The following is a 14,986-nucleotide window of genomic DNA, read 5'->3' on the forward strand; positions in this document are numbered from 1 at the left end:
TTACAGATGTCCTATGTGTTATATCTGTCTTTCTTTTAATTGTGGTTTTTTTTTTCTGTATTTATTTATTTATTTATTTAAATCTTTATTGTTGAGAGTATTACAGATGTACCCCTTTATTGTTCCCTCCACCTGGTTCCTGCCTCTCCTAGGCCTTCACCACTCTATTGCCTGTGTCCATAGGAAATACATATATGCATATAAGTTCTTTGGTTAATCTCTTTCTGCACTCCCCACCCCTCTTCCCTCTGAGATTTTTCAGTCTGTTCCATGTTCCCATGCCTCTGTTTCTATTTTATTCATCAGTTTATTTTGTTAGATTCCTTGTTGGTTTATTTTGTTTTTTAGATTAAATTGTTGATAGATAATGTATTTATTGGCATTTTATTGTTAACATTTTTTATCCTTTTTTTTCTTCCTAAAGAAAACCCTTCAACATTTCATGTAATGCTGGTTTGGTGGTGATAAACTCCTTTTGCTTTTTCTTGTCTGTGAAGCTCTTTATTTGACTTTCAATTCTAAATGAGAGCTTTGTTGGGTAGAGTAATCTTAGTTGTAGGTCCTTGCTATTCATTACTCTATTTCTTGCCACTCCCTTCTGGCCTGCAAAATTTCTGTTGAGAAATCAACTGACAGTCATATGGGCATTCCCTTGTATGTAACTAACTGCTTTTCTCTTGCTGCTTTTAAGATTCTCTCTTTGTCTTTAATGTTTGGCATTTTAATTATGATGTGTCTTGGTGTGGGTCTCTTTGGGTTCCTCTTATTTAGGACTCTGTGCATCCTAGACGTATAAGTCTATTTCTTTCACCAGATAGGGGAAGTTTTCTGTCATTATTTCTTCAAATAGGTTTTCAATATCTTGCTCTCTCTCTCTCTTCTCCTTCTGGCACCTCCACAATGCGAATGTGGGTACGCTTGAAGTTGTCCCTGAGGCTCCTTACACTATCTTCACATTTTTGGATTCTTTTTTCTTTTTGCTCTTCTGATTGGGTGTTTTTTGCCTCCTCATATTCCAAATCATTGATTTGATTCTTGGAATACTCTACTATTGAATCCCTATAAATTATTCCTTATTTCAGTTAGTGTATGCTTAATTCCTGACTGGTCCTTTTTCATGTCTTTGAAATTCTAAGACCCTTGAAAGTCTCACTAAGTCCCTTGAAGCTCTCAGTAGATCCTTGAGCATCCTTATAATCATTGTTTTGAACTCTATATCTAGTAGTTAGTTTGCTTCCATTTCATTTAGTTCTTTTTCTGGAGATTTCTTCTGTACTTTCATTTGTGACATACTTCTTTGTGTCCACATTTTGGCTGCTTTCCTGTGTTTGTTTCTATATATTAGATAGAGCTGCTTTGTCTCTTGGAATTTGTAGTGGCCTTATGTAGTAGGTGTCCTGTAAGGTCCAGTGGCTCACCTCCCCAGTCACCTGAGCTGGGCACTCAAGGTGCACCCAGTGTAGGCTGTGTGCAAAGTCTTGTTGTGATTGAGCCTTGATTGTTGTTGGTGTCACTGGGAGAAATTGACCTTCAGGTCAATTGGCTGTAAGGACTAGCTGCAGCTACAATGGAAGAGCTGCTGTGCAAGAGACACCCCTATGGAGCAGGACTTGCTTCAGTGGGGCTTTGGCGCTCACTGAATCTGCTGCTTGAGTATGTCACTTGTAGATGTGTAGAGTTGTCATCTGGTATAGTCTGAAGCTGACCACTGGGTACACTGGCTCTGAGGTCTCCTGAAAGGTGCAAAGTCAGCCACTGCCTGAGATGACCTGGGAGGAGATACAGAGCAATCTGGAGATGGTGGCTACTTGTGCTGGACTTGGAAGTGCCTAGGCCACACCAAGCTGTGAAGCAAGGCAGGCTACTGCTAGTACCTAGTTTGGGGCCTCTTATTGATAGGTATAGAGCATTTTGATGCCAGCTGATGCTTATTTGAGAGATTTTACAAAAACCTGAAGCCTGAACCAAGACAGGCCAGTCATACAGGAAAAACTGCTACAAACACCTTGGGTGGGGCTGCAAATTGGATGGGGCAGGGTCTCAGGGAATCAGCACTGTGGAGCGAACAGTGTAAGCCTGGCTGATGGAATCTCCTATTTGGCTGCCAGTCAGCTCTGTGATAGAGGAGGTCTCAGCATAGGAAGGATGACCCCTGCGAGCACCCCTGTCTGGGAGAAAGCCGCCCCTGAGTACTTGCTCCAATGCCAGACCATCCAGTTCCTCCCCATATGTCCCTGGATTCCTGCATGCCGCTGCCCCAGTGCTGGAGCTCAGAGGAAGAAGGTCCTATGTGTTCTATCTGCCTTTGTTTTAAACCCATAAGATAATGTTTAATTAGTCATATGTATTTTAAAGAAATTAAGAGAAAAATAATTTTATAATATTTCTAATTACGATTTCCAGTGCTCTCCATTCTTTTCTGAAGAATTGAATTTCTCTCTGGTGTTATTTCCTTTTTGCTGGGAAAACTCGCTTTAGCATTTCCTGTAATGCAGGTCTGCTGGCAGCGAGTGGTTTCCTTTTATCTGAAAAGTCTTTAGCCTTCATTCTGAGTTGACAACTTCACCTGAGCTGTAATGGACAATTATGGTGGCTCCAAATGGATTTTGTTTGTTTGTTTGTTTAAATATATTTTTATTGATTTCTGGGAGGAAGAGATAGAAACATCAATAATAGAATCATTGATGTTTCTATCTCTCCCTCTCTTCTCTGAAATCAATAAAAATATTTTTTAAAAATAATAAAACAAGTAAAAAAATAAATTAAAAAAATCCACCCAGCCATGTAAGGGAGGAAGTTTGTGTCCAACTGCATTTCCTCAGCATGACTGTATGCAATACCACTGTTGTTGAACAATGGCTTTTTAATTATTTTCATACTTCTTTATATTCATCTAGTATCACCAAGGCAATTGTTAATTGCCAAGCACCATACTAGGCTCTGGGAACAGGTTGGTGTACATTTTAATAGAAGGAGGAACAAAATAAGTACATACATATTTAAACAAATGAGAATTTCAGATGGTCAGAAATATGAATAAAACAGATCAGAGTAAGGGGATAGAAGTGACCAGGGTAAAGTGGTGCAGCCACTGCTTTAGATGAGGTGGTTAGGGAAGGCCTTTGGGAAGGAGCCAGCCTTGCTGAGGGAAGGGCATCCTATGCAGAGGAAAGGGCAAGAATAGTAGCCCAGAGAGTAACATGGGAAGTCCTTGGAGGGTCATCAGCAGGAAGAGACATGGTTATAATTGTTAACAACACTGAGCCCTCCCTCTGTGCCCGCACTCTGAACATTATACATCCCTCACTCCATTTAATCCTCCCCGTAACCTTATTACCTCCATGATATCAGAAAGCGGTGGCTGTGGCACTTTATCCAAGGTCAGGCCAGTCATAAAAGGAGCCAGGATCACACCCAGACAGCCTGGACTCCAGAACATACCTACATAACCACATCTAGAACCACCTCCAGGAAGCAGATCCATGTCTTTAGGTCAGCTATATGGTCAGAGACTGAGCTCATCTCATTTTTTTCCAGGTGTACAAAAGAGCCAAGGCACTGGACCAGTCTGACAACGACATGTCTGCCGTGTACCGGGCCTACATACACTAAGCCCCTACTCCCTCCCTCCCTCTGACCCCCTCTTCCTCACATGGGGTTGGGGTCCTGGGACTTCACTCTGGACCAGTCCACCTGTCTCCATCTCCTTTTATACAGACTTTGAGACTTGCCATCAGCACAGCACTACTCCTCCCCTGAAAGTCCTGGGAACCGGGGAGGTGTCAGCAGGATTGGCCTGTAGCAAAGCTCTTGAGCTGGGCACTGGCCCCTGAACCAGGTGGCTGTGTGTTCACACATACACACACACACACACATATACACATATACACCCACACTGGCTCTTCCTCCAGGATAGAAGCTGCCCGGAAACTGCTGCCTGGCTTTTTTCCCCTTCTTCCACGCTTGTCTTATCTCATACCCCTTCCAGTCGAGGAACTAGAATCAGCAATGAGAATTGGAAGCCTTCCTGCTTCCCTCAGAGCGAAGAGGCTGTGGTCACATTCACATTCCCGACTGGATCCCTTGCAGAGAGGGGCTCTGGGCCAAGATGAACTAGTACAGACTAAACGGAGGATCCTGTGGACCATCCCAACCTCAGGTGACCAGCTGATGGGGATTGTCATGTTTAAGCTGCCATCGTGCAACCAACTCTCCAGAAATGCCTTTGTGAACTGAAAAGAGATTGGCAAAGTCAAGTGAAGACAAGGCTCTGGCTTTCCAGGGAGAGCAGCAGTCAGCCTGTAGGTTGAGGCTCATGGAAGCCTATCTCCTCACTGCTCTTCAGCACCCATCGTAGAAGTCGCCATCACTACGGAGTCCTGGGCTAGGATCAGACTTCTTGCTTTGGTGTAGGGGGCTCTCACTCCTCAACACGCTGTTTTAGTATTTAGATTTGCATTCCAGCCCTTGGGAAGGGGATCCTGAGGACCACCAGTGAAGAGTGAGGTGGGGTGGGCTTTCTGTTTCCTCTATGCCACAGACTTCATATGGTCCTGAAGAGCCAGTCTGACCCAGGTGCCCTCACAGTGGTCCCACTTTCTCCAGCCTGCCCCTGTGCAAGTCCTCTGCATGCCCACCTCTCTCCATTCTCCTCCCTCTCCCCTTTTCCTCCCATGGAAGCAGAATTTCTTCCTCTCTCTGTCCCTTTGGCCCCGACCCAGCCTGACAAACAATGACCATTTCTTAGGCTCAGCTCTTGAACAGAATGAGTGTCTTCACTTCAGCCAGCAACTTGGTGGTCTTCGGTACTTCCAGGGTCCTGAGGTCAGTCGGGAGGGAAAAGGAGAACTGGGCTTGACTGAACCTGAACTAACTGACCCTCAGAGGTGGATCCAAGACATCCTTGAGGACCTAGTATATCTCCTTGGATAGGGGACCAGAGGGTGTTGGAATGTGGCAAAAGAACAAGGAGAGTCATCTGAAGGTTGTCAATGTCTCCCTCTGCATGGGTTGGATTTTTCAAAGTCACACTTTGCAGAAGGTCAGCATTTATAGTGAATATATAATTATATATATAAAAATGAGGTGGCCACACTGGTGTGGGTCCCTTCCCCTCACAACCTTGGCTCTTTTCCACTGATCAGAACCCAAGTTATGGGATCTCAGAAGACAGGAGAGGGCAGGGAAGATGCCTGTGGGTTTTGACACAGTTGATTTCACTGGGATTTTGAATTATTTTCTCTCTGAACACAAAGCCTGTTATAGTCCTAGCTGGACACTGGGGGGTGGGGGGGCGGTTTGGGAGTAGGGGAAGATGCTGTAATGAAACTGTTAGTCAATGTTGTCTTAATATTGTTGACAATTCTGTAAAGTTCCTTTTTATGAATATTTCTGTTTAAGCTATTTCACCTTTGTTTTGAAATCCTTCCCTTTTAAGGAAAAAATGTGACACTTGTGGAAAAGCTTGTAAGAAAGCCCCTCCTCCGTCCCCCTCCTTTTTTTCTTTAAATGACAAATCTGGTAATTAAGGTTGTGAATTTTTATTTTTGCTTTGTTTTTCATGAACATGTTTTTCAGAATAGGATTGTGTGATAATGTTTAAATGGCAAAAACAAATGATTTTGTGCAATTAACAAAAGGCTACTGCAAGCAGAATAAAACGTTTCTTGGTAACCCAACTGGGACTGATTACCTCGCCTGCGCCTAACACTGTACCGCCCAGCCGTGGAGGGAGGAGGGCGGAGGCTAAGCCCTGGGCTTTTTCCTTAACCTGGACCCATGAACTAGGGTGGAAGGCAAGGCAGCTGGAGCCGGCTGCCGCATCGGCCAATCGCCAGGCGCGGCGAGAGCCAGCCATTCCGCTGGCCAATAGAGCGCAAGTGGGTAAGGGCACCCTATCAGAGCCCGGGAGAGGCGGGACGAGAGCGCTCCAGCCGAAGAGCTGGCTTGGATGCGGCGCCCGCGGCTTGCGCCGGCGGCGTCTCGGGCGAGCCGGAGCGGGCGGGTTCTTACTGCAGCCAGCCTAGTTCCATTCCGCCCTGTCGCGAGCCGGGGGCGGGGCGGGCGTCCTCTCGGCCAATCGGCGGAATGGGGCGGTGGTTCGGGGGCGGACTGGTTCCCACTTAGCCAATCGGCGGCGGGGGCTGGGCCCGGGCGCTGAGTACTGACCGAGCGGCGGCGGGCGCAGACCGCTGACCGGAGACAGTAGCTTCACAGAGAGCAGTGGCGATGGCGACCGCGATGGCACCGACGGCGGTGGAGCGGGCGGTGCTGGTGAGGCGCACGGGCGGTTGGGCGGGGCAGGGTGGGGGCGGCGGGCCCGGGCGGCTGACCGCGGCCTGTCCCGCCAGGAGGAGGAATTCCGCTGGCTGCTGCACGACGAAGTGCACGCCGTGCTGAGGCAGCTACAGGACATCCTAAAGGTAATGTCTCGCGGGCGGCCGTGGGCCTTTGCGTGCGTCCATCCTCCGCAGCCTTCCCTAGTGCGGCTCCTCCGCTGGCCGGCCGCGCCTGCCGCCCTAGCGCCTACGGGGTACGCGGAGCGCAGTGTTCTGACCGGGCTTTGTCGTCGGTGGACCTGGGAGCCCAGTCGGGGGCGCCAGCAGATAATCACCCCGTTCCACCAGCAGCTGTGTGAGTGCTGTGGGTCTGGGAGAGCCTCGGGGTCCGGACGGGGTAGGCCTTCTTTGAAGCGGTGACATTTAATCTGAGATCAAGGACCCCAACATTGTGACACTAGCTAAATACTCAATCTCCCTGGGCCTCCCTGTCGTCATTTGCAAAAAGGAAGTAACAGTACCTGCCTCAAGGTTGACCTGAAGATAAGCCGGTCAACTCACAAATGTTCAGGCATTGCCTGGTATGGTCAGAATTGCGGGTTGCCATGACTACCGGGGTTCCCTGACCCTCTACCTCACACCCGAGCACCTTAACCAAGCTGGGAGAGTATTCCTGTTTTATATCCCCATGTTGGGCACAGGCGCCCAGGGAACGTGGAAGGAGCGGGTATTGGCTTGGGTAGGACCTGAAACTCGGGCCCTGGGGGAGGAGCCAGAGCCCTGGGAAGGTGCCCTGGGGGCTTGGGTAGGACATCCCGTTCCCGTGAGGCCAACCCATCTTGTTCCTCCCCTTGCCCACCTGGGAGTGGGACTTATGGGCTGGATTGGGTGAACTTTTCCCCATTCCCCTTTGCCCCCCAGGAGGCCTCTCTCCGCTTCACTCTGCCAGGCTCAGGCATGGAGGGGCCTGCCAAGCAAGAGAACTTCATTCTGGGCAGCAGTGGGTAAGCCCTGGCTTGGTGGAAACCCCTGGGATGGGCTCCTTAGGGGGGGTGAGAACACCGGGGTTGGAACATCCTATGACAGAGCCACAAGGGCCCAATGGGAAGGCTGGGTAGTGGGAGGGATGGGCTGCAGGTTCTGCTCTGACCCCCATGTGTTGCAGCACAGACCAGGTGAAGGGCGTGCTGACTCTGCAAGGGGACGCGCTGAGCCAGGCGGTGAGTCCCCGGTCCCTCTCCCTTTCTGTGGAGAAGCCAGTGGGGAAGAGCATGGGGGCCTCTGCTCATCTCAGTTCTGCCCCTGGCTGGCTGTGTGACGCAAGGCAGAATCCTTGACCATCCTGGGCCTCAGTTCCTTCATCTGTAAATGACAACAACCCCCAATGTCCTCAAGAGATTAGTGAGAGGTTTCATTGAGCACAGGAGAGGGATGCTCTGCACATGGCCCAGCCCAGAGTCTGGGCCTGGTGAAACGTGGGCATTGGCAGGATTAGGCTGGCCCCAGATCAAAGTGGAATCACCAGCATCTGAGCTCCATCTGCACCCGGCCCTGTGCCAGGTGCCAAGGTATGGGAGAAGGTCCTCGTCCTTCATGAGTGGGTATTCAGTCCATGAGCCTGTGCAGATGTTCCCCGTCTGCCCTCCATCACATGCCTCCTCCCCGCTGAGGCCACCTTCCCCTTTCTTGGCTTCTTTTCCCTTTCATATCTTTGTGGTTCCTCTTGGGCCTGAGTTCCTGTTTCCTGACCGCATGTTCACCCCCCAAATGGCCATGGTATTGGGAGTCCTCCCCCCTCTCCTGCTTAGGACAGGCTGAGGCCTGAACCACCACTGTTTCCACCCTTGGCTCAAAGGCTCAGAATGGCCAAAAGCAGAAGGGCATCCCTCTGCCCAGCTTACCCCACTCTCACCCATCAGGATGTGAACCTGAAGATGCCCCGGAACAACCAGCTGCTGCATTTTGCCTTCCGGGAGGACAAGCAGTGGAAGCTGCAGCAGGTAACCAGGCCTTTCCTCAGCCAGGGCTCAGGCCACAGGACAGGCAGGGGCAGGCCTGCACAGTGGTGCTAAGGCCTCCAGGGACAGGACACTGGGGATTTTTTGCCACAGCAAGCCTGATAGGGTGTTTCCTAGCAGGGAAGCTGGGGTGGGAGGAGCCTGGGCTCCAGAATCTAGCCTTGTGGGAGGTGGAAAACCTGTCTGTATGTCCCCAGGCCTCAGCCAGAGCCACAGGGCTCCCCCTTGAACAAGTCATTCCCTGCCCAAAGTTTCCAGGGGATTCCCATGGCTCTCTTCTTTTTTAAAAAATTTTTGATTGATTTCCGAGAGGAAGAGAGATGGGGAGAGAGATAGAAACATCAATGATGAGAGAGAATCATTGATAGGCTGCCTCCTGCATGCCCCCTACTGGGGATCAAGCCCACAACCCCGGTTAGTGCCCCAACCAGAAATCGAACCGTGACCTCCTGGTTCATAGGTAGAAGCTCAACCATTGAGCCACCTGAGTCGGGCTCTCTTTTTTCTTTTTTTCCTCTATTATGAATGTCCCCCCCTCCCTCCCCTAGGGCTTCACCACATTATTGTCTGTGTCCATGGACTATGCATATATATTCTTTGGTTGCTCCATAGCTCCATGGACAACGTCCATGTTCCCTTTCCACTCCTATGTGACTGGGCCTCAACTTCTGCTCCCCCACACAACTGGCCACCAGCAGTCTCCATCTTTGGGCCTTTGCTCTTGCTTGTCCCTCTACCTGGAGTCTCTCCACAAGCTTTTCTCATCACAAGAGTGATGAATGTCAGCTCAAGAATCACCTCCCTGCGGCCTCCTCAGATCCCCATCTAAAGAGGCTCCCCTAACTCCCTCCATCACCCTGTTTATTTCCTTGTGTGAGTCACGCAGTTTGCTTCTTGTGCCTTTACTCTGTTACCATCTGTCCTCCTTTAGAAAGTGAGCTACGTGAGGCCAGGAACCAAGCCTGCCTCAGTCTGTGCCATGTGCATGCACCCAGCCAGGGCAGGAAGCCAACAGCTGTGGGGGAGGAGTCAGGCAAGCAGCACCCACCCACCCCTCCAAGGATGACAGCCCCTCGGAGTGGGGGCTCATTGGCTGGGGCCAGCCCACTAACCACTCCGTGGGCACTGTTTTCAGATCCAGGATGCCAGGAACCACGTGAGCCAAGCCATTTACCTCCTCAACAACCGGGATGAGAGCTACCAGTTCAGGACAGGAGCAGAGGTCCTTAAGGTGAGTTGCCTGCAGGCACAGGGGAGCCAGGTTTCCCACACCCACCCTGACCCCTGACCAGTTTCTTAGAGAACTCTGCCCCCATGTCCTCAAGTATAGCTGACAGCTAACCCTTCAGCTCTCCGTGTACACATGTCCATCCAGTCATAGTCAAATAGCTCTTAGCCCAAGCTTCAGAATCAGACCTGGGTTCTGCTCCTAGGGCCTCCACTATTAACTGTACAACTTCAAGTCACTTAATTAGCCACTCTGTGCCTCCATATCCTCCCCTGCAAAAGGGGGATAAGATATAGTGACTACCAATTGTTATAATGCAGGTAAAGTGGCCCCTAGTAAGTGCTCAGTAAATAGTAGCTGCTACTAGTAGTACCAGCAATAAGAAAAAAAACCTGGCAATGAACAAAGTCAATTCACAAAGCATGGAGGGGAGAACTGAGTCTGGATGCCCTGGACCAGTCCCCAGGTGGTTCACATACCCTCTCTGGACCTCTGATTCTTCATATGAAACTTGGAATTAGGTGGACTAAGGTCTCTCCCAGAACTGTGACTGCCCCGAGGAGGGGGGATATAAGCTGCAGCCCCATGCCTCCTCCCAGTAGTTTTGCCTTTCCTGGGAGCCAGGTCAGCCTAGCATCTACAGCAACAGCTGGAAACAGTGGAAGCTGGGGCTCTGAGGAGTCCAAGTAAGGGCACTGCTCTGTAGTAAAGGAAAGGAATTAGTTCTAGATGGTTCCACAGTTCACAAGCTTATGTGACTTTATCTCTTCAGAGCCTCTGTTTCTTCACCTGTGAAATGGGGTTGATGTCTGACTTAAGGCATCAACTCAACTGCCCCATTGTTTCTTCCAGGAAGCCCTCCCTTGCCTCTTACACCCTAGCCAGATTTGGGCCCCTTGTAAGCTCCTTCATTGCCTGTACCCCCATCCACCAAGCCCTCATGCCCCTGAGACTAACTCCTGGCATCTCATTCCCCATTGGACCAGTCCACAGGATCCCATTCAGTAGAACCTCCTGGATGGGTGGTACATAGTACAGACATGACCAGGCCCCAATTACCTGCATTTTTAACAAGCCCCCACTTTAGGGGGGTTCGGGCCCTGAGGCCAGGACCACCAGGGCAGGAGCTGGAGCCACCATAACTTTGTCGTTCCCTGATGCTGGGGTGCGGGGGATGGGATTAGCCCTTACAGCAGCTGTGACTAACCCCTTCCCTCCAGCTGATGGATGCCGTGATGCTGCAACTGACCAGAGCTCGCAACCGGCTGACCACCCCGGCCACCCTCACTCTGCCTGAGATTGCTGCCAGTGGCCTCACGGTCAGTGCCTCGGGCCAGGACAGCGGGTTCCTGGAAAGGGACACAGGGGTGCCAAGGGGTCAGAAGTTCCAAACTGTCATCAGCAGGAGTTCTATGTCTATGTCTCTGCAGTTTTCTGAGACAGGGTCCTCAGCTTCCCTCCTGTGTCCCCCCAGATACATCACCCTGTCGAATCAGTGGTTCCCAAACCAGCAGAGCAGGAAGTTACCCAAGGCACCTGGGAAGAGACTAGATGCCCCAGTCCATATGATGAGGGCTGAGATTCCCCCAGGTGGTTTTTGGGGGGCTTCTCCCTGCCCTGCCTTTATCTCACTTGCCTGCCTTCCCCCTACCCCCACCCCATCCTCCAGCGTATGTTCACTCCTGCCCTGCCCTCCGACTTGCTGGTCAACGTCTACATCAACCTCAACAAGCTCTGTCTCACTGTGTACCAGCTGCACACCCTGCAGCCAAATTCCACCAAGGTAAGCAGAACCCTACCAACCCCCAGCCCCTGACCTCTGCCCCCACTGACCCATGCCCTGCAACCCCAAAGGCCTGAGACTGGGTCTGATGCTCTTCTGCCTAGAACTTCCGACCAGCTGGAGGCTCCGTGCTCCACAGCCCTGGAGCCATGTTGTAAGTACACTGTTGGGAGGGGTGCCCTGGAGGGCCCTCTCCACCTCAGGGGCTGCGGGACTCAGGGACCCGACCCTCTGCCCACAGTGAGTGGGGCGCCCAGCGTCTGGAGGTGAGCCATGTGCACAAAGTGGAGTCGGTGATCCCGTGGCTAAATGATGCCCTGGTCTTCTTTACCGTCTCCCTGCAGCTCTGCCAGCAGCTCAAGGATAAGGTGGGAGCACAGGGGTGGTGGGGTCTGGGCTGAGCCACAGTCTCAAACAGATGAGGCCAGCCAGGCAATAGCCCCTTCATTTTGGGGGTATTCCACGGGCTCTTGTCTCAGGGCCAAAGCACCCCCAAATCTTAAGGTCTTTTGTACCCGCTGCACACACCAGGCTGATGGGCCATTGTGTGCTGGGCAACAGGACCCTCTCCCTGACACATTGCCCTTGGATAACCTTGAAATCTCACCTGAGTCACAGGGTGCAGCAGGGGCCAGGCCCCCCAGCACCACCGCTCACCATGCCCCCCCACCTCCCTCCCTCCCTAGGTCTCGGTGTTCTCCAGCTACTGGAGCTACAGGCCTTTCTAAGCAGAGCACCCAAGAGCCTGTCCCCCTGAGGAGTGGCCCCTACCCAGGGTGTCCCTGCCCCGACCACACACCCTGGAGTGTGGCCCAAGCCAAGCACTACAGGCGATTTACTGCCCTCCTTGCCTGTCCTGCCCGTCACATTTGCACAGATGGGAGTTGAACACTGGAACTTCTGGAATGAAGGGAAGCTGACTTGCTTTTTGTTTGGGGTGGGGATGGGTCAAGAAGGTGGGGTCAGGAGTTGGCCCACATTCCAAGCCCTGCCCTTTGGACTCAAGGTGGAGCCCAGCCCAGGGCTCTCCTTCCCCCCTGCTGAGCTGCCCCCAGGTGAGGGGCAGCTGCACTCCTCCCGCTGGAAGGTGAGGAGTGGGTGGTGACCCTAAGCTGTGAGTTGGGAGAGAAGGAAAAGAAAAGGGCAGACAGAAGCCACCTACCATGAGCTGGGGTCCCTTGACTGTTTACTCAGCAATCCTACCAGGGCCTCCAAGAAATAAAGATCATCCAACTTTGCCTGGACCCCTCTGTCTGGATGTCCGTCCGTCTGTCTGTCTGAGTAGGGACCAAGCTGAGGGTCCCTGGCTATAGGAGCCAAGTGGAGCACCCAGTGACTGAGCCCCTAGCCTACTCATGCCTCCTTTGAGAGGGCCCTCTGGCTGCTGAGGGGCTGAGTGGAATGGTGACAAGGGGTCTGCCTGGGCGTTTGGGCCCCGAGTTTGAGCCCAGCTCCCCCTCCCACGGATAGTTGCTGGATGACCCCCAGCAAGTTACTTAAGGTTTCCTGGTGTCAGTCATGCTGCTGAAGTCTGAGGGACCAAGTGGGCACCTAGAGGGAGCAGTGAGTACTTGCATTGCCCACCCTTGGTGGGAGGTTGGAACACACTTCAGACTCAGGCTCTGGATAGACAAGGCCTTGTTACTGTTGCCCAGCACGGCATGTGAGCAGAGGGACTGGGGGACTCGCCTCATTTTGGTTCCAGAGCCAAGTTACTCAGTCTCATGGAGTTCTCCTGTCAGAGAGGAGCAGAGGGAGCCCAGTGGGGTTCAGGCCTCAGTTCCCTGCTAACCCCCCATCTTGAGGAGCCCCAGCAGCCTCTTCTCCATCCCAGTGCAATTCCTGGCCTTCCAGGGCCAGTGGGACTCACCTGCTTGGCACTCATTGTCTGGGATCTGGAGGGGTGGTGGGGGCAGCAGCGGAGGCAGCAGGGGCAGCAGCGGAGGCAGCAGCGGAGGCAGCGGGGGCAGCAGTGGCAGCAGTGGCAGCAGCAGCGGAAGCAGCGGCAGCAGCAGCAGCAGGGGCTGCAGCAGCAGTTGAGGCAAATAAGCAGCAGCAGGAGCAATATAGTGCCTGGGGGTGGGACAGGTGTCCAGACATGGCCCTCCACCTGGGGCCTGGCCTGAGAGGCTGATGGGCCAGAGGCAGAGACCATACCCAGGGCAATGAGGAAGATAATGAAGTAAGCGGTGTCTGACTTGGACTTGAACAGTTGGTTGCTCTTCAGTCTCCCCAGCACTTCCTTTGCTGTGGTCTCCAGATCCTTCAGGTTGGCCATCCCAGCTAGAGGGTCCTGGATGCCACCTGCCCCAACCCCCCAGAGGGAAACCTTTAGAGCTCTGGGTTCCTCTGGGGCCAGGCCACATACAGGCCTCCCACCGTCCAGCCCCTGCCCCTTTCACACTGTCCCTCCAGGTCCCAGTTCCTGCCCCAACTTCACTTCCACTCCTCTCCTTGCCCTTACCTTGGTCCTGAAGCTGACCTGACCAGCCCCTTCTCTTCCCACTTCCCCCAGCAGCCCCACATCAAGACCTGACCTGCCTCCAAGCTCTCAAAGCCTTAACTCCTGGGAGCATAGACTTCCTGCTTCCGGATCCACACCACCCGAGGCCTTAGCAACCAGCCCCTCTCTCCCCATGGCCAGCCCGGGGCTGCCAGAACTCAGACGGCGGGACCCGTGCCTCAGCAGTGTGCTTCCTGCTTCCCAACAGCAGCTGGTACTGCTGGTCCCAGGAGGAGGTCACAGGCCTGTCAGTCCCTCACCCCAGGGCTTTTTCACTTTTTCTCAGTAGACCATACAAGCAGCCTGGGACAGTGGGCGCTCAGCTGCTGCTGACCATGAATAAAGGAAAGACAGAGAAAAAGAAGAGAGGGAGGGAGGGAGGGAGGAAGATTGAAAAGGAGAAGGGAGCCCTGGCTGGGTGGATCAGTTGGTTGAAGCATCGTCCCATATCCCAAAAGGTGATGGATTTGCCCTGGTCGGTGTGCTCAGTGGTTGGAGCATCAGCCCTTGCACCAAAGCATTGCGGGTTCACTCCTGGTCGGAACGTATAGAAGTGAACTGATGTTTCTCTCTCCCTTCCTCTCTCTCTCAAAAAAAAAAAAAAAAAATCAACAAGAACATATCCTCAGGTCAAGATTAAATTTTAAAAATTTTTAAGGAGAAAGGAGGGAAAGGGAGAGAGGAAGAAGTATCTTTTCCACCACCCTTCTTGGTCTGCTGGGATGTGCCTGGCACCATATTAGAAGTCTTAGATCCTTATTTTCTCTGTTCTATTCCTCACAATAGCCCTATGGTTATCTCTCAAAAGGGCTCTTTGCCCAGAAGTTGGGGCTTGGGGCCCCTAACCCTGCCATCCCTGACCATGTCAGTGAGGCAGCTCTCACTCCTGCCTTCTTGCAGAGCACAGACATTTCCAGGCCCACTAGGCGCCAGACACTACTCAGCACGTGAGGTTGGCTATGAAACAGGTAGACACAGTGTTTTGTTTTTATAGTGCTTATGATCTAGTAGGGAAGAACATATCAGCTAATGTTAGGCTATATGTACATTACCTAATGTATCCCTCATGGCAATGGTACCGTGGGTATTACTGCTAATCCCCACTGTATTATTACAATCGTACAGTGGGTATTATTACAGATATGAAAACAGGCCTTGAGAAGCTCAGCAACCAGC

At 52.1% G+C, this 14,986-nt stretch overlaps 2 protein-coding genes across 5 annotated transcripts in view; both read left to right on the forward strand.

Moving 5' to 3' along the window:
- The window catches only part of GLYR1 (glyoxylate reductase 1 homolog), a 49,448-nt gene extending 43,775 nt beyond the window's left edge, over positions 1-5,673 (forward strand). For both annotated transcript variants that reach the window (XM_081089786.1, XM_081089787.1), the window contains exon 16: positions 3,538-5,673. In XM_081089786.1, the coding sequence (XP_080945912.1) occupies positions 3,538-3,612 (75 nt within the window). In that variant the 3' untranslated portion in view covers positions 3,613-5,673. The remainder of the gene's footprint in view (positions 1-3,537) is intronic.
- Positions 5,674-5,948: 275 nt separating this feature from the next.
- Positions 5,949-12,557, forward strand: ROGDI (rogdi atypical leucine zipper). Of its 3 annotated transcripts, none has more exons than XM_081089205.1 (11): positions 5,949-6,273; positions 6,351-6,422; positions 7,200-7,282; positions 7,444-7,498; positions 8,198-8,278; positions 9,432-9,527; positions 10,745-10,843; positions 11,194-11,307; positions 11,412-11,461; positions 11,549-11,675; positions 11,994-12,557. In XM_081089205.1, exons 1-11 carry the CDS (start codon positions 6,229-6,231, stop codon positions 12,033-12,035), a joined length of 864 nt encoding a protein of 287 aa, XP_080945331.1. In that variant the 5' UTR covers positions 5,949-6,228; the 3' UTR covers positions 12,036-12,557. The 3 variants fall into 3 exon arrangements, with proteins under 3 accessions (XP_080945331.1, XP_080945330.1, XP_080945332.1); XM_081089206.1 differs by having other exon boundaries at positions 6,161-6,273; positions 6,351-6,633; XM_081089204.1 differs by lacking the exon at positions 11,549-11,675 and having other exon boundaries at positions 6,137-6,273; positions 11,994-12,550.
- Positions 12,558-14,986: the final 2,429 nt, after the last annotated feature.

This window comes from Myotis nattereri (assembly GCF_964212035.1).
Source record: "Myotis nattereri genome assembly, chromosome: 4".
Taxonomy (NCBI): domain Eukaryota; kingdom Metazoa; phylum Chordata; class Mammalia; order Chiroptera; family Vespertilionidae; genus Myotis; species Myotis nattereri.

What these genes read in the sequence shown, in the direction of transcription:
- ROGDI (XM_081089204.1), top strand. Translation starts at nt 6,229, where the DNA reads ATGGCGACCGCGATGGCACCGACGGCGGTGGAGCGGGCGGTGCTG. An exon ending in AGCTACAGGACATCCTAAAG is followed by an intron (nt 6,423 to 7,199) that starts GTAATGTCTCGC and finishes TTTGCCCCCCAG; the next exon opens with GAGGCCTCTCTCCGCTTCAC. An exon ending in GGGACGCGCTGAGCCAGGCG is followed by an intron (nt 7,499 to 8,197) that starts GTGAGTCCCCGG and finishes CTCACCCATCAG; the next exon opens with GATGTGAACCTGAAGATGCC.